General features: G+C 42.3%; 1 protein-coding gene across 2 annotated transcripts in view; it reads right to left on the bottom strand.

The window, feature by feature from the left end:
- Window positions 1-7178: 7178 nt before the first annotated feature.
- Window positions 7179-25997, bottom strand: part of DCBLD1 (discoidin, CUB and LCCL domain containing 1) — a 39672-nt gene continuing 20853 nt past the window's right edge. Inside the window, exons 4-15 of one of the 2 annotated variants that reach the window (XM_066611117.1) lie at window positions 22704-22755; window positions 21828-21900; window positions 20740-20873; window positions 18673-18713; window positions 17670-17885; window positions 15895-16016; window positions 14912-15062; window positions 14701-14817; window positions 14223-14313; window positions 13568-13617; window positions 11857-11976; window positions 7179-7858 (exon numbers count right to left, since the gene is read on the bottom strand). In XM_066611117.1, the coding sequence (XP_066467214.1) occupies window positions 7353-7858; window positions 11857-11976; window positions 13568-13617; window positions 14223-14313; window positions 14701-14817; window positions 14912-15062; window positions 15895-16016; window positions 17670-17885; window positions 18673-18713; window positions 20740-20873; window positions 21828-21900; window positions 22704-22755 (1673 nt within the window). In that variant the 3' untranslated portion in view covers window positions 7179-7352. The remainder of the gene's footprint in view (window positions 7859-11856; window positions 11977-13567; window positions 13618-14222; window positions 14314-14700; window positions 14818-14911; window positions 15063-15894; window positions 16017-17669; window positions 17886-18672; window positions 18714-20739; window positions 20874-21827; window positions 21901-22703; window positions 22756-25997) is intronic. The other variant, XM_066611118.1, reaches the window with a different exon arrangement.

The following is a 25997-nucleotide window of genomic DNA, read 5'->3' as shown; positions in this document are numbered from 1 at the left end:
TGATAATATCTGACACAGCATTATGTAAATTCTAGTTACTCCAAGTAGACTTTCTGACTACTCAGTACTTTCTTATTCCATTGTTTATCCCAGAGCAAAGGAACAAATGTCCCCTTACCCCAAGTAGACTTTCTGCCTGCTAAACTCAGTACTTTTCAAACTTTCTGACCTAAATATATTTTTTTTTCTCTGATAGGAGACCCACAAACATGCCTTCTTCCATTCTATTCTTATTTCATGTTTTATTCAAATGCTACATGTAACCTGTTTATGCACCCTTTTCATAGACATTCAGAGTTGCAAGACACTTTCACTTTGTTTAATAGGACAACATAGGGGGAACTTGATTCCTTTTATGTAACCTCTTATTCACAATTTATACTCAGGAAATATTTACTGTTTGTGTTTATTTGAAGCTGTTCCTGTGGATTGAGAGCAGTGGGTTCTCTAGCCGAGGAAATTAGTCTTCCCAATTCAGGCCAGATCAATCTGGGAAACTGATTGCTGGCACTGAAGGACATGGAGGCAGTTGGCTATAGTCAGAAGGTCTGTCAGACCCAGACATAAAACTGAAGAACAAAATTATAATTTGAAAGAATCCCAATATTAGCCATGTTGCCAGCATAGAGAGGTGGCATCCTTCACTGATAACTTTTTGTAGCCAATAGTTTTAAAAAGTTGCAGTGTGAAGAATAAGCCAGAGCATTCTGTACGAACCTATCTCTAAATCGGATGCTGTGTGGAAAAAGTCACTGGCCATGAGATACAGCACAGCTTATGTTCATGAAGTACAGCAGATGTGTGTTTTAAGTTTGAAAATGCAGATTTATCCATAACAGAAAGAGAGCGGTGCCTAAACTATTACCTTCAAGCTATACAACAGCAGATAACACGAGAGCACCAACTTCCTAATCTTTCCAAGGATGTTGGATAAGCACCAACATCCTTATCTTTAACTGGTGTCAGCATCATGAAAATGATTTAGTTTTCTGCTCTTACCTATATGTGGATTAGAAACAATTTCATCTGATACCTCTATGCCTTCTGTTTCTGATCTACCAACAGTTTTAAATGTGTGGGCTGAGACACATACTGTAATTAGGGTTGTGGCCTCTACTAAAAGTTATTATCCAAATGTCATTATAATACACTGCTGTGTTTTGAACTTTTTTTCCAATAATGTGTGAAACATTTTAAGAGTAACACATTTTCCTGTACATTGTGCAGGTTCCTGGAGTTTCTTTTCAGCCACTGGCAGCATTAGTGAAGGAGTCTGCCTCAGAATTTGACAGAAAAATGGGAAATTTTTACCTCAGTTCTTAGTTTTATTAATTTTTAATTAAAAACATCTTTCCAAAAATAAAAAAGAGACCTGCTAGCTTGTTGTTCCCCACGCTGCTTTTAAAGGTAACCTTGCAGTCTTTCACTTTAGATGTTTTATCCCATTTGTTACCCTGTTTTTGCTATAAGAGGTACAGTGAGACTGGATTCAGCCTTTTTGCAGATGATGGCGTCAATATTCTGCATTAATCAAGGTTTATATTGCCCATGTCCTTTCAAAACCTGGCTTCAGAAAGAGAAAGAGCTCTGAATATATTGGATGTTAAGTGACCCCTTCTGTGTTTTATATCATTGCATTGCTATGGGCAGAGAATAAGGGTGCAATCCTAACCAAATTTCCAGTACAGGACATGTGCCAGTGGGCATGTGCATCCTGTAACTATAGTTTGTGGTCATTTATGCAGACACATAACCCACCTCAATAAGTGGGTCCAACTTTGTTAAAATTCAAACTTAGGGGCAATCCTCCCACACTTAGTGTGTGGGGTTTTCTCCACCCGAGAACAGGGGCAGAACAAGTGACAAAGTTCTGGAAGCCTTTGAAGTCAGCTTTGTGTGAATGCAGAACTTCACCTCAAAAGTCTGCACAGAGCAGTGCTTGAACTATAGTTACAGGATCCTCAGATGCAGAGATAATGTATTTCCTTTAATTAGATTTGTATTATCCTAAATAAGTTATGGTAGGAATTCCAGTAATTGGCTTGCACAATATCAATTTTGAAAAATCCAGCTCCCCCATCTTAGCATTGTTCTTGAGCATATAAATTGAGAATCCTCCCCCCATTTTTTGTCTGTTCTTCACTGAATTTGGACCTTTCCATCAACTCAGAGACTTTTGTGATGCTTCAGCATCCTGAAGGAACTACTGAGTCATTCAGCTGCAGTAGCTCTTATTCCTTAGGTGGGGTTGATTTTCTTCCTCAAGGGACCAGTAAACAAAGAATCTGATTTTGAGTCAGGTCACTGGATCATGCAGTCCACCTGTTTTCCAGGAGCAGGTGACTTCCCCTATTCAATCCCACAGGTGAAACCTTCTTGCAGGTTATAAAAAGTGCACATTTGCTCAGGTCTGATGTCAGGAGCATCTGATGCCTCATGGAGGCTCACCCACCCACCCTGCTAAGAATGGGTGCAAGGACCATGAACCTGGAACAGTGTAATGTAGGGAAAGTACCCAGTAAAACTGTAAAAGCTTGTTGGCAGCTTGAACCTTAACCTTTGTGCCACCTTTGTGTTCCCCTCCCCCATTTGTTATCAGTGCCTTGTTTTGTATCCTTGTATTTTCCTTCAGTTGCTATGGCACCCTTGCCAGCCATTCTGTAGTTTTACTGTCTTTACATGCCTGGTCTTGCTACGCTCAGGAGGAGGTGGATTGCCATGTCTCCCAGCCCACCTATGTTTCACTACTGTTTGATTTTGAGGAAACTCTTTGAATTTGGGGGGAACCTGATAAACCGGGTTTCTTTTTCCAAGATGACCTCTTTGTCAATGGGGTCTCTAGCTTTGGGTGGTAGCAATGAGAGCTCCCAATTTTTGCTCCCAAGAGTAAATCAGGGAGCAAGGGGATGTTGGTCATTAAATGCTGTGCCCATCCTGCCTTCCATTTATCTTCATGTATATAAACTCATCTTTCAGTAGCTTTGTACGTATGGCTGGGAGTTGGCATCTTGGAAGTCTGACCCCATCAACTCCCAGCCATACGTACAAAGCTACTGAAAGATGAGTTTATATACATGAAGATAGATGGAAGGCAGGATGGGCACAGCATTTAACGGGAGAACACACACACTAGTGTTACTAGGTTTACATTTTCCATGTTTCCTGCAACATCCACATTGTGTATAGCTGCTCTTTTCAGAAGAAAACTGCACTTCACTGAGCCCTCTGGCCTCTATGAACTGGAATTAGGTCATTGCATTCAGATCAATAAACTATTATCTGCAGCTAATTATGTTTGGTTGCTTCTGCCCTGGATTGGATTCAGCCCACAGAGGGAGGCAAGAGGCTATGTATCCTGTTACACTACTGTGCACAAAAGCCCAACTGTGTGAGGAACAAATTGTAATCTTTTGATTGGAAGCTATTTTTTCCTTAGCCTCTTGCAGAAAACAAACTTCCTCTGAAGAATGCTTGATTCTTGCACCTAGTCCAAGACCATTTTATCAGAGCTGTGCATTTCCTCTTAGTCTTCTCTGGAAGCTACAGGAAGGGCTGCCCCCCACTCATACAGCTTTAGAGAGAAATATTAATACACTACCCATCCCATTTCCTTTGGAAACAGTGTCATGTATATTGCCTGGGTACTGTACTCTTGCTGAAGATGGAGAATTCCAGCTTTCATTCTATAAACAAAACAAACTTGTAGCCCTCAGTGAGACACAAAATGGGCAAACGCTTACTGTAGCTGATTTCAGATGAAGATGCACCTGTTCTCATGTTTTCATTTCCAGAGAGGAAACACAAAGTCACAGATCTACTCTTTCTGTAGTACTCTTTAGGTACTCTTTCCCTAAGTGACTCGTGGTTGCTATGTAGGAGAATATTGCCCTGCATGGGCAGAGGTCAGAAGCCAGGGTGAGATTGCAGCATGCTCTAGTCTAGAGTTTCTTTTTCCTTGTCCTGTAAGCTTATCTTTTCAGGCTGAGAATGCTCAGGAGACACATTGAGGTACAGAAGGAAACTGAAATCACCACTTGAGTCTGGTAAATTTTCTAAGTTCTTAAGAATTTGTTTCACTGTAGCATAATTCAAACAGCTTTACAAAGGCTTCTCAAGAGATCATGAACAAAGACTTTGACATCTGCCTGACCATTCATAGCAGGCTATCAGAATCCTTTGAAAAAACACGTTGTGTCTTTTGAAACAATAAATGACACTCTATTGCTAATTGGGCAGGCAAACTTCTCAGATGTCACTACTAAGAACTAAAAATAAGTTCAAAAAACTAGTTGTAGATATTTGCTGCCGTCTTGCAGCTAGACTGCATTATGTTGGTTTTTTGCATTGGCAAGTGGGGTGGGGGGGAAGGGCAGTGTCACTGGTGACTGGCAAGCTCTAGTCTAAACCGCCAATAGTAGTGGGAGAGAAGATGTTGAATCAATGCCACAGCAAACCCCAGTTTCACTATGCTCAATGCTAGTGAACTGACAACTCTTTCTAATCTCCATTTTTCCTTTTAAAATTGTCACTGGATTGTATCCATTGCTTTTGCTCTGTGAGCAGACAGGCATCTTTTCAGAGCAAAACCTGGATGTAGCCTTTTGAGTCTGACAGCACAGAGTGCTGGTTTCTTAAGTAGCAGAGTGTGGAAATTCATTGCTATGTTATTTATTTACACAGCAAGAGATATTTCAGAGCGCTCTGTGGCCTAGGCTTTGATCCCTAGGAAATTAGGTTTTTAGTTTAAATTAGCTCCCAACCCTTCTACAGCATGACATGTCAGAACTGGTTAGCCCAATTATGATCAGGAAAAGACCACACATGCTGTATTTTACTGGTAGGATCACTGCTTCTGCTTGCCAAGTATGTGGTACATCCCACATTCCTTGCTATTGATACAAAACTTCTATGCCTCGTTGCTCACAGAAGTGTATCAGCTCCTTTTCCTGTCTACTGCAATTGGTAGAGTGACACCTCAGTTGCTCATCCTGGACAGACCGTGGCTGGAAAGATTGCCAGAAAATAGAACATAATCTTTCTGATGCAATAATATAGCTAACATTTGTTACAATTACATTTTATTAATGAAATCAAATGTTCCCTTACCTTGAGGAGGTCTCCATGACTACCTCCCATCCCACTGCAAGATATAGCGCATGCTCCGTTGGCACGGCTGTATCAGTGCTGGAAAGTTGGATAGGACTGGGACCCGAGTTGGTATCCTTCCCCTTCTGGCTCATACTGGGAAATGTTTTAGAGAATAGGAAGAACCTTGCCTCTTTTAAGGCAGTGTCCTAGAACCATGGCTTGCTTAAGCACATTACTTTAATTCAGGCTAATGAGCTTTGGAAGAGATCATAGCTCTTTGGAAATAAGAGAACCCATGTTCAGTTTTTTGAATCTCCCAAAATGAATCTAAGCGAAAACAGCTGGAAAACTACAGTGCAGGGGACTTCCACTCTAGAAGTTGTGAAGCATCACCATCCCCCCCCCCCCAATGCCAAAATACTGAGTGCAAGGAAATACATGTTTATCTCGGGTCTGGATTGTGGCTGCATCAGCACTGGAAAGTTGGATAATTTTTGCCCTGTTTCTTTTAGTCTGTGGAACTATACAGGAAACTGTTTTGTGCTATTGTACTGCCACTGCTAAAAGTTAATCGACTCGAGTCAAAAACAAGTCCTAATGGGGGCACTTTCCAAGTTGCCCAGAGCGTTTTCATGTGTCAAAGACTCAAGTCACAAGTCTTTTTGATACACATCAGGCATGGAAAAACAGGGCTGCTGCCAGTGTGTGTATCAGACTTCTCTTTAAACATTCCCCTGCTGTCCCATTCCATCTGTAAACAAGGTGGGAGGGGGTGGGATGGCTGCGAGAGAGTGGGGGCAGAACCAGCAAGAGAGGAGGATCAGGCACAGCAACTGTGTGGCTTACCAGAACAACCCCAATCCTTTGGAGCTGTGCTTAGAAGTAGTCCCACTGCAGCTGGTCGTTCACTGGGGCTTCCTCCCCACAAGTAACATCTGAACTCACAGCAGCCGTGAGATTAGAAAACATGATCTCTATGAACCTCCCCCTCCGCTTCCCTGCCTCCTTTTTCCCTGGGCTTCTCCAGCCAATCTCAAGGCAAGAACCCCCTTGGGCTCCTCCTCCTGCCCTCTCTTATCCAAGGGGGAAAAAAAAAACGGACAGCCCATCCTTCATCCAAGAGCCTGCTCCTGCCTCCCGCCCTATGCAAAAGGAAAACTCTTCCCTGCCTCCTGGTTGGAACTTCCCTGCTGCTCACCCAGTCTGACTGATGGCCCCACAAGGTCTTTCACGCTGTGAAAACAGTAAGCAAGCATACTCAACTCAGACTGAATCTTCCACGCGCATGACTGAGTATACATGAGTTAGTGAAAAACGCTGATTTTCGCAACTTCAAAATTGTGATGTGAGTTCCCATCCCTGGTTCTAAACATCCTGCTTCTTTCATCTACTATTGTGCTGAAGATAAGAGGCATCTAGTCTCCCTCCCCCTCCACTAAATAGAAGATCAGTCACTTTTTTTTTTCCTAAAGAGGAAACATTTAGGATTGCAAAATGCTTCAACTGTGTCTTTCTGCAACTCACTGGAAGCAGATAAATATAAGCTAAGAGAAAGCCAAGAGCCTTGATCTCAGCTACTGTACAGACAAAACAAACCAGTCTCCAAATCTGATTAATAGACTTGCACTCTAACAAAGTTCCAAGAGATTAACATCCTGCAATTTCCCAGCTACTGGAGCAAAAGATATTTGTAAGACTTCTCTGGCCTAGTTTTCTGGGACTGTGCATACCTGCTCAAATTTGAATAGGACTGTCTTTTGTGATTCCAAGTCACAAAATTTAGCTTTTCTTGGCAAAGAACTGAGATTGTTTGGTTGCACAATTTTAAAAGCTTTTGAAAGCTCCAGATATACACAGTCCTGCCAAATGCACACAGAACTTCCAAGAATATATGCTTAGGTTTGCAGTGTGAAGCTAATACAGCAGCAGGTTCAACGTGAAATGTGAATTTAGAATATCGTTGCCATACCCACAGAAATTAGTGCAGCAACCGGGTCCTAAAAAATGAACACAACACAACAGAATAAATCTTTAAATTATTTTTCTTAAGTTAAAAAAAACTGATGTACACATTGCACATATGAGCACCAATATCACAGTTGTGGAGAACTGACTGCTTGACAACTTCACTGCCAGGATGTCCCTTGGTGAAAATAGTGATGAACAGCCTTCAGTTTGCTAGGTCAAAAGCAACGCTTGTTTTGCTGCTCAGTTCACTCCGGTGTCTGGACCATAGGATAGCAGGCTTTTCCTTGGTTTGAGGATTACAGGAGAGCTGTCATTGCAGTCTGATTGATTGGTTTCAGGCAGTATCTGGGTGTTGAATAGCCCTCATTTGCCAGTGAACATGTTTGGGGCTTCTGATAACCCATGCTGCCATCCACTGGGGGTAAAACAGTACCACTTTTTGGCTTATCGTAGTCTTTCTGACTTTGTGGAATTTGATAATCTCCATTCTTGCACGGGGCAGAGATACTGCCTGTAGAAAGGGAATGTTTATGAGAAGCAGAAACTGTGGGAATGTTGTAGCAGTTCTCAGAAGAAAAAGCATTCTCTCTTCCCGTGTGTCGTTCTATAATAGGAGTGGCATATTCAGGCTCTTGAGTGGTCAAAGGCAGAGCATAATCATGACGAGTAGCTCTCTGTGGACAGTGGTAGTGATTCCCAGTCGCTCTATTACCTTTCTTCTCATCTTCCAAGTCCATTGGTCTGAAAGTGGATCCCTTTCTGGTTACTGTCCCAGTTCCTATCATGAGAGGCTGCTGATAATCTAAAAGGAAAAAAAAAAAAGCTCTGAAATTCATCTTGGCAGTACTCTAGCTTAAATTCACACTGACCAGTGGAGAGGAAGAAATTCATCTGTCCTTGTGGAATGCTCTTGCACCCAAGGCTTTCAAGGAAATGGTTTCCAGCTAAACACACACTAGAGACCATCTAGTTCCTCCAACCACAATGCAGAACCACACCCACACATATAATTCAACCTTCAGCATGTGCCATGGCAAGGGCAATGCATTCAGTGCCTGAAAATAAATTTCTCTGGACACAACTGAAATTGTGATATATGTAAATGTGGCCCTCATCCTAGTCTGTTCTGAAAAAAAGAAAAGGAATTGGTCTCTCTCTCTTTTCCATCAAATACTAAGGGACTAGTTGAAGTCCTGGAATGCTGTCTGGAGACACCTGGATCCGGATGAGGGTTAACAGGCTGAGACTAATCCTGGACAGGTCCTTCTGATCCAGGAAACCACAACTTAGATATTCGATCAGTGCCTCGCATTGGATGAGGTTGCAGTCCCCTGAAGGAGCAGGTTTGCAGCCTGGGTGTCCTGCTGGATTCACAGCAGCTCCTGGGATGATCAGGTGGCAGCTGTGGCCAGGGCACCTTAACCCAGCTTTGGCTGGTGCATCAGCTGTCCCATACACAAATCAGTTGGATCTGGCTATGGTGGTCCATGCCTTAGTTACATCACCATTTAGATAACTGTAATGCACTCTACGTGAGGCTGCCCCTGAAGACAATTTGGAAATTGCAGTCAGTACAGAATGTGGTGGCACTATATGGTTACAGGGGCTTGATGGTTTGATCCTCTGGGTCTCTGCTCTGGCAACTGCACTGGTTGCTGATTCATTTCTGGACCCAATTCAAGGTACTGGTTTTCACCTACAACACCCTATATGGCCTTGGACTGGGAAACCTTCAGGATCACCTACTCCCATACAGTCTGGTTTGTCCATTTAGGTTGTCTGGCAGGGTCCTGTTAAGGGTTTAATTGCAAGTCAAAGGGATGTTGGCGAGAAACAGGGCCTTCTTTGTTGTGGCAACATACCTCTGAGACACACTTCAGGAGGATCTATGATTGGCCCCCTCTGTGGAACAGTTCCAACAAGGCTTAAAAACATTTCTATTTCAGCTAGCTTTTGTGTGTGTGTGTGTGGGGGGGGGGATTTGGAGCTTAATATTGTGATATAAAATATAAAATACATGCGTGTGTTCAAGTCTCTCAATCAGCCCAGAAGACGGGGAGGGGATCTTTTGCTTTCCAAATCTGAAGCAATAAATAAGTCTGCATTTTTAAGAACACCCACAGATTGCAGCCTGAATTCCCATCCATACAGTTCTCACATGGATGAGTACCTACTCTGGAACCCGCTGGGTTAACAAAATAATTTTACGTCTGTCATTTCAAGGACCATGATATCCAGATTAGTTCAAGTAGTGATCCAGTTAAAGCACAAGGCTTACAGAAGCTGCACCATGATCTTCAGCTAGTCACCAGTTCATACAGAGGTCCTCACTATCCAGGGGTGACGGAAACCAAAAACATAGACTCAACAAGAATTTTTTTCTATAAGAAATAATGGGAGAGGCTCCAATTCAGAGCAGAAGATTTAAAACACCCCAAAAGTTTGTTTTGAAATACAGGCGTGCCCTGGTATCTGCAGGGGTCCCGTTCTGGAACCCCCCTGCAGTTACCTGAAAATGCAGATACCAAAGATGCCCCTGCCCTCTGGAGGGTATTCGGAGCCCCACAGAGGCCATGCATGTCTTCCTGTGGCCTCTGCAGGCCTCAGAATGACTGTTTCAATGAAAAAAGCAACTTCTGATTTTGCTGAGAAAAAGGAAGTGATGTTTTTGTGCATTTAAAACGCATTATGAGGGCTGGGGAAGCCACTGAGGGGTTTCCCTCATAATTATTAACAGTATTATTAACAGTATTTATATACCACTTTTCAACTAAAAGTTCACAAAGCGGTTTACAGAGAAAAATCAAATAACTAAATGGCTCCCTGTCCCAAAAGGGCTCACAATCTAAAAAGATGCAAAAGAATACCAGCAGACAACCACCAGAACAGACACTGCTGGGGTGAGATGGGCCAGTTACTCTCCCCCTGCTAAAAAAAAGGAGCACCCACTTGAAAAAGTGCCTCTTACCCAATTAGCAGGGGTTTTAAAGGCATAAAAATAATCTTTATGTCTTTTAAAGGCATAAAAATATCACTTGTGGTTTTGCCCAAAACCCAGAAGTCACTTTTTTCATTGAAATGTCATTCTGAGGCCCACAGAAGCTGCAGGACGACGTGTGTGGCCTCTGCAGGGCTCAGAAGACCCTCCAGAGGTTTGCCTCCATAGGGTGCCCTGGGGACATGCAGGGGGCTCCCACATCTGCAGATACCTGAAAGTATTAAAGCATTTATAATTTAGAAAACAGTACCATACAAATTATTATTTTGAAACCTTTATATTTGGGTGGACTATGCATAATTGTAGGATATGTAAATTTGAGCATATTGGATGAATGTTGGTGGAGACTGGGTGAGGATTAAACAAAGGAGGAGGAGGAAGGAGCAACAAAATTGGAAGATGACCACTGAATGCATAGCAAGTGTGCAGTGACAGAGATATCTATGTGGTGTGGGATGTGGGTAGTGAGACTGGGCAGCATAAGCGTGTTGAAAACCCACAGAATGGGCTCTTATCTCAAAAGCGCAGTGAATTTTTTATACATTGTTCCTTAATAAACTGGGGCTCATAGCTGTGGGGAATCAATGGGAATATGGATAGCAAGGGCCACCTGTATCAGGAATTCAGTCATGCATTGTTAATGATCAGCAAGGCAAAATTATTCTTCACAAGTTGCTGAGGATACAGAGTCTAAGAACCCAATCCTGTGCTCGGTGGCACGGCTTTGTGCCACCGAGCACTGTTGCAAACATGCCGTAAGGCACGTTTGTGAACCTCTCTGCAGGGCTCCCACCCATGCTACCCCAGCGCCGGCTGGTGCTGGGCTAGCGCGGGGCGGTCGCCCAGCCTCTATGGCTCCGTGGCCTCATGGACTACCAAGCCACAGCACGGTAAGCAGGGGCGGGGAGGAGGTGTTCCAGGGAGGGGGGAGGCCAGCGGGGGACGGAGAGAGGGCGGGGGATAGGTGGGAGGCGGGTCCACGGAGCTCTGCTCCGCAGGATCTAAGGCACTGGTGGAGGGCTCAGCGCCCTACACCAGCACCTTTACCTGTGAGTAGCCCCACTGTGAGTAGCCCCATTGCGGTGAGTAGCCCATAAACTGAGTAGTCCCATTGCGGGGCTGCTTACCTTACCTGGGAGAAGGGGACAAAAGTCCCCTTCTCCTGAGGCGCCTCCCGTAATAGCCTGGGGCACGCAGGATCTGGTGGCAGTTGTTCTCGATGCTGCCGAGCCTGGGTGCCCCGGGCAGCTGGGGGTTGGGCTGCCCACTGGCAATCTAGCTTGCTATCATAGCTGCTCATTTTAGCCAGTCTTATTTCTGCCATTGCCACCTCAGGACCATTCAAAAAAACCGTTATAGTAACTAGTATTAAGGGTGTGGAGCTGGGAAGAGAAGCCAACATTAGTTCAACACATAAGTATGCTTGCAGAATGGCAGTAGCAGCACAAGAGGGCTTTGAAAGGAGGGAAAAATAAGATTCAGCATGGGTTCTTCCATTTCATTCAGTTCGGACAAAATCAGATTGCAGGCAGGTTCTCCTTATGTGCTTTCAATCCAACCAAGATAGAAACAGCTTCTCTAAGCTAATAAGGCTGCAATCTTATAGTACATTCTCCTGGGAGTAAGCTCAACCGAACATACTTACTTCTGAGTAAGCATGCACAGGACTGTGCTGTAAGTTGCTTTATATTTGTTTCAGTGGAATTGCACTGACTTTCACTAGTTATGAAAGAAGAAACATGTTTATTGCCCAATTACATCTTACAGAATGATAGTTCTTTAAAAAAGGAGTCTGAATTTACCTGCCATCTCTCTTGTGACCAGATCTAGCTTTTGTGGCGTTTCCTTCTCATTGTTATAACTGATGGTGAATTCAGTAGAATGATGTCTGACAAAAGGTTGTTTGATCTGTTTCCAGCAACCTAAAACAGAAACATAAAAGTTCAAATTCTAATACATTTTAAAAATCACACACACACAAACATGTTCAGAAGAAAAGACTGTTTGTAATAATGATTGAGTATGTGGGTGAAGGCCAGGCATTTATTTATAAAAAGCAGATAGGAAATGTGCCCTCTCCCTTTTGGACCTTAGGAACAGAATACAGAACAGTCATGATAATATGCAAGTATCTGTATTAAGAACTCTGTCTAGGATTGGGATCAACCATAATGGAAAAGCATGGCTTGATTCAGTAAATATGGTTTCCTGTTATGGCCGGACCTAAACCTTGCCACAGACCATGATTTGTTTGGGGCCAGCAAACCAGGATCAGAGGCCTCTGCTGAATGATAGATAGAAGTAGTGAATAAATACTGTATGACTTTGGAAGCTGGAAGCTAACCATAGTTGGTTGTCTGAATTCACAGATAACCAACAGTTAGGGCCACTGTTCTGCCTCAAAAGGCTGCTGCGCCATGAAGACAGGAGTGAACCTGAGCTACTTGCCTGCCTTTATTTTCAAAGCCATTAGACATTAACCATGGCTTTGCATTATATCTGAATCCAGTCTAGATGTCTCCCAATGCAGCAATCCTAAGCATTTATTGAAGTTGTTCAATTCATTTTAATGGAAATACTAAAGTCATAATTGAAGCAACCTGAATATTAGTGCAGTTTACTACAGAAAAGTACGATGACTGCTGAGGTTTTAAATCTTGATTGTACATCATTTAAGTCAATATTTAATTTAAAGTACATTATGTTTTCTTATAGTGCACAATACATAATGCATTTATTAACATATTTATCCCTTGGAGAGCATAGAAAACGCTTGTTTTAAAGCTTCTATTGCTGATTGGTTTTAGACCCTGTGCCCCCAATCCTTCTCAAGAACAGTGCCACTACACTGTACCCTCAATTTAATTGACTACTAAGGGGGGGAAGGGGTGTCAATGCAAAAAATCCATTATAACTGAACGCATTGAAGTCAACAGAGACAAGCATGCACAAAATGTATGACTAGTTTTCAGGGGAGCAGAAAACATCCATCTTTTCTAAAGTCTGTTAAATCATGGTTCATTAAATCAAAGTTTCACTACACTGAGGGACAATTTTGAGCAAAACGGAATTAGGAGTTGCTCAACTTCTCATGAATGCAAGACCATGAAACCGGGGAACAGGAACATAACACACAGAAACACATGTATCCAAGAAGACTCTGCAGAAAGGTTTCAACAAAATGTGATAGGTTGCCTATGAAATTAGTCCTTGTTATCCCCAGATCCATTGTCCATGTGAATACGCCTGTAAGGACCAAACTACACACAGTTCTGAGGCATAGCAACTTCAGAGGAGGCTGGAGGAATACTATCACAACCAAAGATACCAGAGCAATTAGCTTTGTACATACAAACTCTACATATACATCCATACACTCCCTAGTATAGCACCTGCAGAGGAGCCACTCCAATTGTACCTAAAATTAGAAGGTACAAAGTACTTATAGAAATAAACATTTTTCTCTTTCCCATTCTTGTAATATTACATAGAGAAAAACAGTTTTTAACAAACCTGTTTTGCCATTGTCATATGAACCACACGCAATTCCTTTCTTTTGTCTCCTACAGGAAGAATAAGGCAATGGAACTTAGAATGAGTTAGTCCATAGAGCTAATTACAAACATTGACAGGTACACAAGCTTTCCTGAGTTTCAGCCAAATGGTCTCTCCCAGATTTACAAGAACCATCTTAAAGGGGAATTAAATATGAAATATCATATGGGCAAGAATTCTGGGTATAAATACAGTCTATGGCAGTGATTTCCAAACTGTGAGCCGTGGTTCTCCAGGGAGCTGTGGAAACCAACCAGGGGAGCCGTGGAATCCTCATGAAAAACCCGCCACCCTATACAATATATAGGATTGTAACCTTAACAGGGTCGTGGCCAATGGCCCAGTCAAGGGAGCCACCAGTTGAAAAAAGTTTAGAACCAAAACTACAGACCAGCAGTTCCCAGCATTTCCCCATTGTGTTAAGAAAAATCACCAATGGAAACCATCATGTTTTGCATAGAAAGGCCTTCCTCAATGGAGTCCTCAGCCAATTACTCTCGACCCAAAACAGCAAATGAAGAGGTTGCACATGTGGCAAAACCACATAGAGGTAAAATTTAAAAATATGGTAATGCACCCCAACTTGGAACAAGGCATTTAAAAAGTCACATACTTTCGTACAGCAGCATAGATACAAATTCCAGAAAACAGGAACAGCAAAAGCACCACAAGGGCTGGAACAATTATGGCAGTAAGTTTCAATCCTTAAAAAAAAGGAAACAAAGGCGCTCAAGCTACAACACGTTGAGAATCAAGCAGAAAAAAACTGCAGATTTGAGTACATATTTTGAGTACATCCTGTACCAATATAGTATATCTTTTGCACAACCTGGAAAGACTGTCAGAACGCATAACTCTTTAGAAATAAGTGGGCTTTATTCCACTCTTGCAATAAACCAACTTTGGATAGTAAAATGAGTAAGTTTGCCAACTCTACTCTGCCAAGATTTTAGAGGAGAAAGTGCAACTAGCAAGCCAAATGACAATATTGGAAAAGAAACCTCCTCCACTAAATGCAAGGATTGCCCTGAAACTTTTCTATTAGAAGTATAATCACATTGCTAAAGTTAAGATTATACTGTGTTTATTACCCAAGTTGCTTTCTTCTGGAAGTATGGGTTTAGTGATTGTTCCGTCATCTTTTTCAAGAGAAACCCACGTGCTCTGACTTGGCCTTTGCCAGAGGGGAGGAGTGAGGGAATTGTTAACTGCAAAAGAGAAATTCTCAGTTAACTGCAACTTGTTTGTAGAACACTCGGATCCATTTGTTTTTTTGTGGTGGGGGGATGGAGAATGGCTTACCTTGTGCTATACGACATCCAATAAGCTCCACTTTCAGTGCTATTCTTTTGTGCCAGCTCTGTGGGAGAACTCTCACATACCGAGCCACTATAGGGGGAATGAAATTATTCCGAACAATGTCTCCATGATTAGTGTTAGCTTTGAATATTTTCTGTAGAGTCAAAGGAAAGAGAGATGTGTATTTAGATTACAAAATTTAAAGTAAGCAAACTAACACACGACAGTAGAACAAAAGAGGATAATTAAGAATATAAGAAACAGAAGTCTGTGGTCTGTGAAATTGACAGTCGGTTACCTTTTCCCCCAAACTGTTAGTTGGAGTGGTGCACAAGACAGTGAAGAAAGCCCACAATCTGCATGCCCACAACCCTAGTGTGTAGCCAATGATTTTCTGATCTGGCCCCCAGCCCCCAGAGTTTAACTCAAAGCAGAGACTGAAGAGTGATTAGTCCATGTCTCTAGCTGAAACACAATCCTTACAATTTCAACATACTTTCTGGGCCTTTTCCAAAAAAGGAAAATGGCAAGGTGAATGCATTAACACACTATTTTGAGACCTGTTGGCATTCTGCTACCGCCATACCTTTCTCACAGTTTGGTCTTCAATAATCTCTCATTTTGGAAACTGCTTGTCCAGCCTCTTCCTGGGTAAGTAGTTCTTCCTTATAAATGTTTCCATAATGAGATAACCAAATCACTACAAAATAAGACTGGACGCCTATGGCAAATTACACCTTTGCCTAGATCAAATCTAGTCTTACTAAAAAACAGATGAAAGCTATCAAGTACTGGGGTAGGGGATAGTTTCTTCTCTTCGCAATATAACTCCTCTTCTATCTGAAGAGCTTGCTCAAAATGTGATAAGAAACTGAGACTATTTTACTGGAGTTCCGTGTTATTAAATCAAAAGTTTTCAGCACTTTGGGGTCTCCTGTTTTTCCCCCTTTGGCATCCTTTCCCCTTTTCCCAGTTGCCTCAGTTACCTTTTCTTCACTGCTTAGAATTCCTTTGTAGGTCCTCCATTTTGAGTTATTTTTATAGTTCACAATAAATGTCTTAACATAAAAGTTAAAATTGAGCATAGTGGACCCCGTAGTTCTAATTCCTTGCAATAAAAAAAGAGAAAAAAAACACAAAACATCTGTTTCACTTGTCAGCTATTAAACAAAACTAATGCATTTCCTTCAAACAAGAAATATTAATTTATATTTGGGACAGAACTGAGACATCACTCTCTGCAAAACCTTAGCTTTATACTACATTGGCCATGATGTATGATGCCAACTACACATGAGGCTGTAGGGTTGGACTACAAAAGTCACAAGCTAGAGTTAATCATGCTTAACCCCACCAATTGTGGCTGCAATGCATAAAAACGAGATCAAAGGGTCAATAACTCAAACCAACATGCTCCAAGACCTCATAACCAGCTGCAGCTTTCTGAGACATATCCACCATGTGTCTGGAGGCATCTCCCTTCATGCGGATTACCCAAACACAGCCATCAAGGAAAGCACAAGTCCACTTTAAGCAAACCACAGAATAAGGCCTCAGCAAAAGTTCAAACCTCCTACTACTTATCTCAGAGCTTGTCCAATGTGGATAGGGTCCCCACATCCATGTTGGGGCACTGGGTCCTTTAAAATTGTATCCAAGAGTAAAGGGATTCCTCTCTTATCACAAACTATAGCAATAGCATGGATCCCAGCTGTTAGGAATAGTCAGGAGTGTTTGGCAAAAGATTTCTAGGACAGAGCGAGTTAAGGATTTGGTAGTATATGTGTGACAGAGTGTGTACATATGTGGATGCACATGTGTGATTTTTCTCACTATGTGAATGGTGGCAATGATAAGTTTATGGATGTAGTGGGGCCCCCAGACTGTTTTTCAGCATAGGGTTTTCTTCTCTTTGGTGGGCCGTACAAGAAATACTAGCTTACTATAATGTCATCATGCAACATGTTATCCTGGTAAAGCAACTGCTCCTCCCACTCTAAGCAATTATTTGCCAATATAGCAAGCCCAACATATATGGGAAATAGGTACATGGAATTCCTTCCATCACTATGATGGAAAAGACTTAGGGCTTTTCCTATGCAACTTTCCAGAGCCGATGCAGCCATGCCAACAGAGTACACCATGCATCCTGCTGTGGGGGGGGGGGGCAGTCACAGAAGCCTCCTCAAGGTAAAGGAATGATTGTTCCCTTACCTCAGGGCTGCATTGGAGTTGCATTGGCCCTGGAAAGTTGGACAGGATTGGGCCCTTACTCTCAATAGTGAACACCACAAACCAGTCACATTGAGCCTTCTACAGTGTAATAAAGTCATGTCATTATTTATTCTGTTAACTAGAAGACAATTGCTCCTGAACTGCTGCTTGATTTCACAGAAGTTTGATCTAGAGGCGAGTTTTGCATTTCAAATTATCCTTGCTAGTGAAGACAGGGCCCAATTTTAATAACTTCCTCAATGTTTTTGCAAATAACAGTTGCAGTGATTGCCACAGAAGATTTGTGAGGGTTTTCGCATAAAAATACTAAAGCTTTAATAGTATTTTACATTTGTATCTTGGACATCTTTCAAAATGCTCAGAGACATACTATCCTCACAGAAACCCTACGATGCTTAGCTGACAAGAACCTTAAGCACAGTACATTTGGTCACAATTAACAACTGAAATGGTATTTATGAATTATGGTACATGCTGAATTCACATCTGGTGGAGAGAGCAGTCTTGGCCACAGTGTACAGCTGACCTGTTATCCTCTTTCTCTCGCCCAGGTCAATTTCTAGCCACTGTCGATGGTTGCTCTGGTTTGCTGCCCAGGATGGCCCTTGAACTGAGAGCCAAGCTTTATCAGGAGACCACTTAACCACCTTCCCAATTTCATTGGTTTCATCCCAGAATGATGATGCAGTGATCTGGCCATTCGAAACATCTCCTCTGTCTAGGTTCAGAGATTGATTGCAACCTTAAAATTCAATATCAAGATGTGAGAAAGACATCTATGTGTATTGTCTATGCTACATTCACTCAAACTGCAGACCTATAAGCAAGGGCAAGAGCATACTTAAATAGCTGCCATTAAGAGTTCCTATAAATACTTGCTGTGCCTACTGCATTTTTCCCATGCAGTAATAAACCTCCTTGGGGGTTTATTTAGGGATTAATAAATAGCCCAGCTTTCCAACATATTGTTCAAAACATGCCTAATAACTTTAAGAAACCCATTTCTGCTTCAACTGCAATGCAGAACCCATGCATCTGAACAAAATTCTCATCTATCACAAAGAGCTTCCTAGAAGTACCTGTACCTATTCTAAGCATAGTAGGGCTGGGGGAGATAAAAGATACAAAAATGGAGAAAGGTGACAAATAAGTTCAAAATACAAGGCACAAAGAGTGTAAAATATACAACATTTTGTGACATCAGGATGTTAGTTTGGAAATCTTTAAGGAAACACTGCAATATTTACTTCATAGTAAAAATGAATAGTGTTGGGCTCTAAGAAACAGATGGAAGACAAAATAATCAAGATCTATTCTCCTCTAATCACTTCTCATTGCTGCTCCAGCACTGAGGAATTAGCAACCAACATAAGCCAGTTAATGTTATTTTATGGTTTATTGTTGTATACAATACTTGTAAACCACCTTGAACACTTAATATAGAAAAGTGAGTATAAATTATAAAAGTGTTTTTTAATGGTCTTGAATGCTTAACCTTCCCTGGGTTGCATAATATGTTAAATTCTTACCATTTGAGGCAAAAATAAAACGCTTGTCCGATAGAGAACCACTGTAAAGAAAAAGAAAGTCATCATTTTGGTTACGTCCTTTCATATATTAGACTGATTTTTTAATTCCAGTGTTAAAAATCTATACCCTGCCTTTCCTCTCAGTATAGAGATACTGACAATGAGCTTCCTTGGGTAACAAAAATCAAATACACACAATCAAACACAGTCACAGGGTGCCAGGATATTGTGGTACAGCTCTGCTGCAGGTTACATAGTTTGCTTGATGCAGTGTTAATTACTTACACCATTAACAGTAGATGTGCAAAAGCTTATTTTGTCCTTCAAGAAATTTCACAATGGAAATACACCAGGGTCTGCACGCAATGTAAATTATCATGTGTGACTGCCCTGTGTGAAGCAGTGGTTTTGGCCCTTTCATTCTTCTGGATCTTTACTTCACCCTATATATAATAACTCTGGGACATATTCTGCATTTGCCAACAGAACTGCAGTTTTCAAACTCTCCAGGAGTTTGAAAACCGCAGTAAGTCCTTATAGGGGAGGGGCAAAGGCAGCGGGGGCAGGGGGAAGGCAGCAATGCGATCCCCAGGACCACGTCGCTCAGGGGGGCTGCAGTAACTGGGATGCACTCACCAATCCCTCCAGCAGCCTCCTTGGGGTGCGGGGAGCCCTGTGCAAGCGTAGAGCACAGGAAGAAGGGCTGTGAAGGGCTCAGGAAGGGCTACCCACACACCAGGAAGTCCAACAGAGAACACAAAAGGGTGAAGATTGTCAAAACCTCTAGAACAAGAGGAAGTGGACAGGAATAATAATTGTGCTGTTTGATTCACTGATTCTTATCTGCATGCTTTTGGAAGAGTGTTACATAAAACCAGGAAAATTCTCTCCTCTTCCTTTAGAAGTAAATGCTAAAATCCTTCCTAAGAAGTCAACAGGCGACTGCTCCAGTACTAGCAGGAGGGCTATCTAGTCAACTGTAGCCACAAAGCTGGAAAAAGTCAGGACGCAGTAGGCCTCCAACTGGGCCTCTAGCACTTTTCTACCTCTTGAAACTGAACCTTCTCAAACAGCATTAATAACTGAAGAGTCCAGTCAGGAGTGAATCATCCCTCCTGATTAGAGTGGTAAAAGGGGCAGGGAAGAACTTCAGACTACCTCCTTCATAGCATATGGTGCCATCATAGCTCAACTATCTGAACATATAGGTCTTTTATCCCACCTTGCATTCCAGCCATTGAAGTTGGTAGGCAAAACCCACAAGCCCAAGTCAGTTTTGCTCCACTCAGCTAAGAAGCAGACAAGCCAAGGTGGCTGGCCAAGTGAGTGGTGCATTCAGGTGCTCAAGATAAATGGAAGCAGATTATCAGGTGATTGGGACTGGCAAGTGACCAAATAATCAGCAGGCTTGGCTACCACTCTGCAACACCATCTAAGGCAGGGGTGCTCAATAGGTGGATCGCGATCTACCGGTAGATCGCAAGGCAAAATGAGTAGATCGCGGAGTGCCGACCCCCCCTTCAGGTGCCTATGGGAGGAAACACCGGGAGTAAGGCCCATTGTACTCAATGGGCCTTACTCCCAGGTAAGTGTGGCTAGGATTGCAGCCTCAATTGCATGCCTAATCCTAGGCATGTCTACTCAGGAGTAAGTCCTGTAATACTCAGTGGGGCTCAAGGTACACCAACATACATTGTACACATAAGTGTTATATGTTATGATGGCGTGAACATTGTAAAAAAACTCTGGTAGATCTCCGGGCCTTGCTGGGTTTCAAAGTAGCTCTCGAACCAAAAAAGTGTGAGCACCCCTGATCTAAGGCATCATCTTAGTATGAAAAGCAGCTTCAGTGATTTATAGGTCAAATCACACACTGGACAAGTTAAAGCACCACTTTCTGTGGCAAACAAGTAATGGTGAAATCCTGAGTAGAAACCACTTGCTTTCCCTACCATTAAGGGAGCTATTTGCAAGCATCCCACCTGTTCTTTTTGTTGTCATGGGACACCCACATCTTTCCACTTCTTTAAAATCACACAATGAAGGGTAAACACACAAAATACTTACTCCTGTGAAAGAATGCCATTGGCCAAGATTCCCTGATAACGACTTGTTCCTTTCTTCTGAATCACACTGATCTGGCCACCCAGCTCATCTGCAATTACTCCAGCATGTATGGCAGATTTGCATAACAAGGAGGTCTAATATGCAGAAATAAAAGCCAAGTTAATCCCAGATTTTAGTATTCAAGAAATTCACAGTCAACAAGTTTACTTGATGGGCAAATATGTCCCAAGATTAATATTAAAACTTGAGTAACCCCCCCCCCCCAAACATGAGAAAGATTATGAACACAGAGCATTCTCCAATATATAAGGTGAGGAAGAATAAAGCAACATGTTGCTGTAGCTTTGTTGGATGTTCCAATTACAGTACTTACAACCTCACTCTGGGCACTTTGCTAAAATTGGTTTCTGCTCCCAAAAACAGAACAGCATTGCCACTTCAGCAAACTGAACAGGAAATGGCTGCAACTGGCACCTACAGCACCATACCAGATTACATTCTGCCCCAAACCACTACAATGCCAAGATTTAGAAGAGCTCTATTCATAAAAACAAAATAGGCACACATACTCTGGAACAGCAATACAACAGGCCATATTTCCTACTAGCACACACACAATTTTTTTTGACAATATTCATATACCATTAACTCCTATTTTATTTCTCAATGGTAGGTCAAATGCTTTTCTTGCCTATGCTCCTCATAATCACCACAATCCCCATGTAGATTTCTTAAACGCAAGTCTAAGAAAATGACTCAGAGGGGTGGGAAATTTGAATTTGGCTAAAAAATTTGGGTGGGACACATTCATTATCCACAGTCCAGTACCCACCACATGCATTGAAAATGCAAGTTGTGTGCAGCCCACTGGTTCACAACAGTCTTCTGCAGTGACTTTTATAATGTTGCCTGCATCAGTTAACAAGGCTTCAGAGAAACCATCTACCCTCCACTTTGCATTGTTCTGCTGGCCTTTGAATCCAAGGTGAAACTTTGCTCCTTTGCATCTACTGATAAAATTTCTTCAGAAAACAATGCTGCCATCCCTCCATCTTTCCCTAGACCTGCTCTTTAGCCCAGGTACTTACATCTCGGTATCCTTCCACTATATTCCCAGATATATCACCTGCTGCACCTCTGCAACCAGCTGGACAATACCTACTATAGTAGTGAAAGAGAGAATCCTGTTAGGAATATGGACTGTTGTGGAGTCACATAATGTCTCACTCACAAGAACATCATGCAGCAAAACATTACCATGCTTTTGAAAGGCAAATCACTTCCAGATAATGGGTGTTTATTGCTTGGAAGTTCTAACTTATTCAAGTATTTAATGTAGTTACACAGATGAGCACAAAAACAGCAACTGAAATGCATTTTCTTCACTGTGTAGTTCTGTTGCCATACTGGTTCCCACAGTTAATTAAAAGGAAAGGTAGTCCAACTATATCTTTGAATGAAGATGTTCACACCCATAATAGCTGGTTTAAATGTTATTCTTTGGAATGTTCATTTAAAAGAGAACAAATGGAGAACTATGTAGTGTGACAAGGATAAGCTTCCAATCCTTCGGACTGATCCTGCATGATGCTCAGCACTTTGAAACCCCTGCTTCCATTGTTAGAAGCAAGAGTCTCCTTTTTCTAAGTTTATGTTGGCACTGCTGACTGATCAAGATAGTTAGAGGTCTGCAACACTATTCCTTAATTATTCTGGAATGCCATGACTCCCAGAAAACTTTGGTCTCTCTCCTAGACAACCATCAGGTACATAATCACAGATTCAAATTTAGATACCTCTAAATATCTCTAAAAAACACAACAAACCACATTCCTGTGGCTGGCAGCAGGGCTTCAAACACATCACAAGTGGTCATGTACGTTACCCGGTTACAGCAGTAAGTATGTTATGTGCAAGATGCAACATGACAATCAAGAGTGTACAGTACCCAAACCTATATTTACCTATATTCAGTCTCCACATAGTGGTTTGCTCTGTCCAGACATGTGATTAGATCTGTTGAAAATAAAAGTTATTTGTGATTCTGCAATGTAAGCATGTGTGCATATCGACAGAGAGATGCGGCTGACCCAAGCTAAAACACTGGTCTTAAAGAAAGCTTGAAAAGTCCATCAATAGTTAAGCAACATTTTTATCTACTCTCCTGAATGTTTCCCAAACTCCTACTCTCCTTTTAACTTTGTTCCGGGGAAGGTCAAATTTCTTCTGTGCAGGAATGGTTATTTCAGAAATTATGCCCAGTCACCATTTCAGTGAACAATAAATCATATCCTATGCCCTGTACTACATTATGAAGCAAATGTGCTGGAAAGAATTCTGATAGCCAGCCATTCTTGGAACTTTTTTTTTTTGAAGATTTCTATCAAGGCAAGATTTCTATCAAGGCAAGAGATTCAAGTCTGAAACAGGATTATGTCTTAGCTTAGAACAGCAATTTTCAACCCTTTTCATCTCACAGCACACGGACAACATGCTAAAATTGTCAAGGCACACCATCAGTTTTTTGACAACTGACAAAGCACAACCGTGCTACTGACAGGGAACTCACATCTCCCAATGGCCCGTCTAATAAATAACCCTCCCCCAAATTCATACAGCACACCTGTGGACCATTCATGGCATATCAGTGTGCCATGGCACACTGGGTGAAAATTGCTGGCAGGGGACTCACGTCTCCCAATGGCCCTTCTAATAAATAACCCTCCCCCAAATTCATATGGCACACACATGGCATCAATGTTCCATGACACGCTGAAAATTGCTGGTTTAGAAGCATAAGGATTTCTTTGCTGAGTTTAATCAAAGCTTGGTTTCAGGATAATCCTCTGCTTTTATTGTCTGATGGTTCAAATAGCTAGAAAAGTTAAGAAATCCCAGAGGAAGGGGCTTGAGAAAGTAGAAACAATAAAATAATAAACTGAATTTGCGACATTAGTTGCAATACTAAAAAGGAACAAAATTGGTATTTCCAGTTTTGGAAAGTTACTAGTGACATTAGATCACAACTACGAGTAACAAAAGCTACACTCATGGAAGCCAGGAGGAATTCACATGCAGGGTGCAATCCACTAACAGTTTTTATAGCTTCCAGACATTCTTCCCTTGCTTTGCAGCACCCATACCATGCTGCTGCTAGGGGTCTTTGACCTTTAGCAGTGACTTTTCAGGGTGCTTGAGGACATCGGTAGGGAGGAAGAACAGGGAAAATGGATTCAGTGAGTACTATGCTCTAGACGCAATTTTTTATACCTTAAAAACAAGTGTTTGGAATTGTATGTAAGAAACAGCAGTACCCTCTATTAGTTCACCCATAAAACTGTTAATCACTACCCAGACCTTGACATCTATTTGAAGGAAAATAATTGGGTCAAGACTTAAACACAGTTGGTTGGAGGGCCAAAGACACAAGCCACATTGAACTACGAGGGTCGCCCAGAAAGTAATGCACCACATTTTTTTTCTTCAACAATTATTTATTGAACACAATGAAACTTATACACAAGAAAGAATGATGTTTCAATGATATTAAAACCTCCTGATTTTAGAAATGGGTTATGTCAGAATGCCAGATGCAAGGGAGGGCACCAGGATGAGGTCTCTTGTTATCTGGTGTGCTCCCTGGGGCATTTGGTGGGCCGCTGTGAGATACAGGAAGCTGGACTAGATGGGCCTATGGCCTGATCCAGTGGGGCTGTTCTTATGTTCTTCTACACTCCCTATTTTTCCACGTAATCTCCATCCAGTTCTATGGCCTTCCTCCAGCGAGACACAAGGGCATGTATGCCCTACCGGTACCACTCCTTGTTCTGGTCACGAAGCCATTTCTGCACTGTGCGAATCACCTCTTCGTCATCCTCAAAATGTCTTCTGCGAATGGCATCCTTTAATGGCCCAAACAAGTGGAAGTCTGAGGGAGCTAGGTCAGAGCTGTAGGGTGGATGGGGTAACACAGTCCAACCCTGTTTAGTGATGTGTTCCGAAGTCCTCAAACTTGTGTGAGGCCGAGCGTTATCATGTTGAATCAAACATTCACCTGGGTTGTTATGGCGCCGAAGTCGCTGGAAGCGCTTCTTGAGTTTGGTTAATGTCATCACATAAGCTTCAGAATTAATGGTGCTGCCTCTTGGCATCACATCAATGAGTATGACGCCCTCACAGTCCCAAAACACAGTGATCATGACCTTACCGGCGGAAGCAGTTGCTTTGAATTTTTTCTTCTGTGGAGATTGAGGATGACGCCATTCCATCGACTGTCGTTTTGTTTTGGGCTCAAAATGGTGAACCCAGGTTTCATCACCTGTCACAATCCTGGACAAGAACACTTCCCCCTCATCTTCAAAACGTTTCAGCAACTCAGAAGAAATGTTTTTTCTGAGAGATTTGTGGTCCACCGTAAGACAGCGCAGAACCCATCGTGCACACACTTTTGAGTAATCAAGAGCACGGATGATTGCATCCACACTTCCTTTGCTGATTGACAGCTTCAGCGCCAACTGCCTAGTCGTTATGTGTCCTCGCGAATGAGCACATCAGCAAGCTGCGTCTTGTCAGGTGTGACAGCCGTGGATGGCCGCCCCGAACGCTGCAAATCTTGGAGCTCTGCCGAACTGCCTTCTAATGGCCTCACCCTCTGTGCAAAGCGACTAACCGTACTTCTGTCAACTGCAGATTCTCCATAAACTGTACACAAACGTTTGTGAATGTTCCCAACAGTTTCTTTCTCTGCAGTGAGAAATTCAATGACGACACGCTGCTTGTAACGTACATCACTTACAGATGCCATTTCGAAACACTGCTGCAGCTACACTATCTGTCTGAAGAAACCAAAAATTTGTGTGCGCGCTCCTGAAAATTCAAATAATGTATATCTAAAGTTTCGCATTCGTGCCATTACTGTAGGCTGAGAAAAAAAATGTGGTGCATTACTTTCTGGGCGACCCTCGTAGTTACGATACTCAAAATCACAAAGATAGGCAAACGCATTTCACCAAACACTGTGGTTTTAGTCAGCAAAACCCAGGGTCAAATGATTATGGAGTTGCTGCAGTTCCAGGGTCTCTCTGCCAGCACTGTTCCTGCAAAGCTGCATGGCCATTCAGCTCTAAACCAAGTGCCACACAGCTTGGAGTTCAGCTTCCCAGAATTCAGTAAGGATGAGGATGATGTCAGTGCCACTGCTCCAGAGGCACTGCTGCACATAGAATGGGTCTGCGCAGCAGTGCACTATCTGCCACTGC

Source organism: Tiliqua scincoides, chromosome 1 (genome assembly GCF_035046505.1).
Source record: "Tiliqua scincoides isolate rTilSci1 chromosome 1, rTilSci1.hap2, whole genome shotgun sequence".
Taxonomy (NCBI): domain Eukaryota; kingdom Metazoa; phylum Chordata; class Lepidosauria; order Squamata; family Scincidae; genus Tiliqua; species Tiliqua scincoides.
Note: the sequence above shows the minus strand (reverse complement) of the source record. Positions and strands in the feature narration are given on the sequence as shown.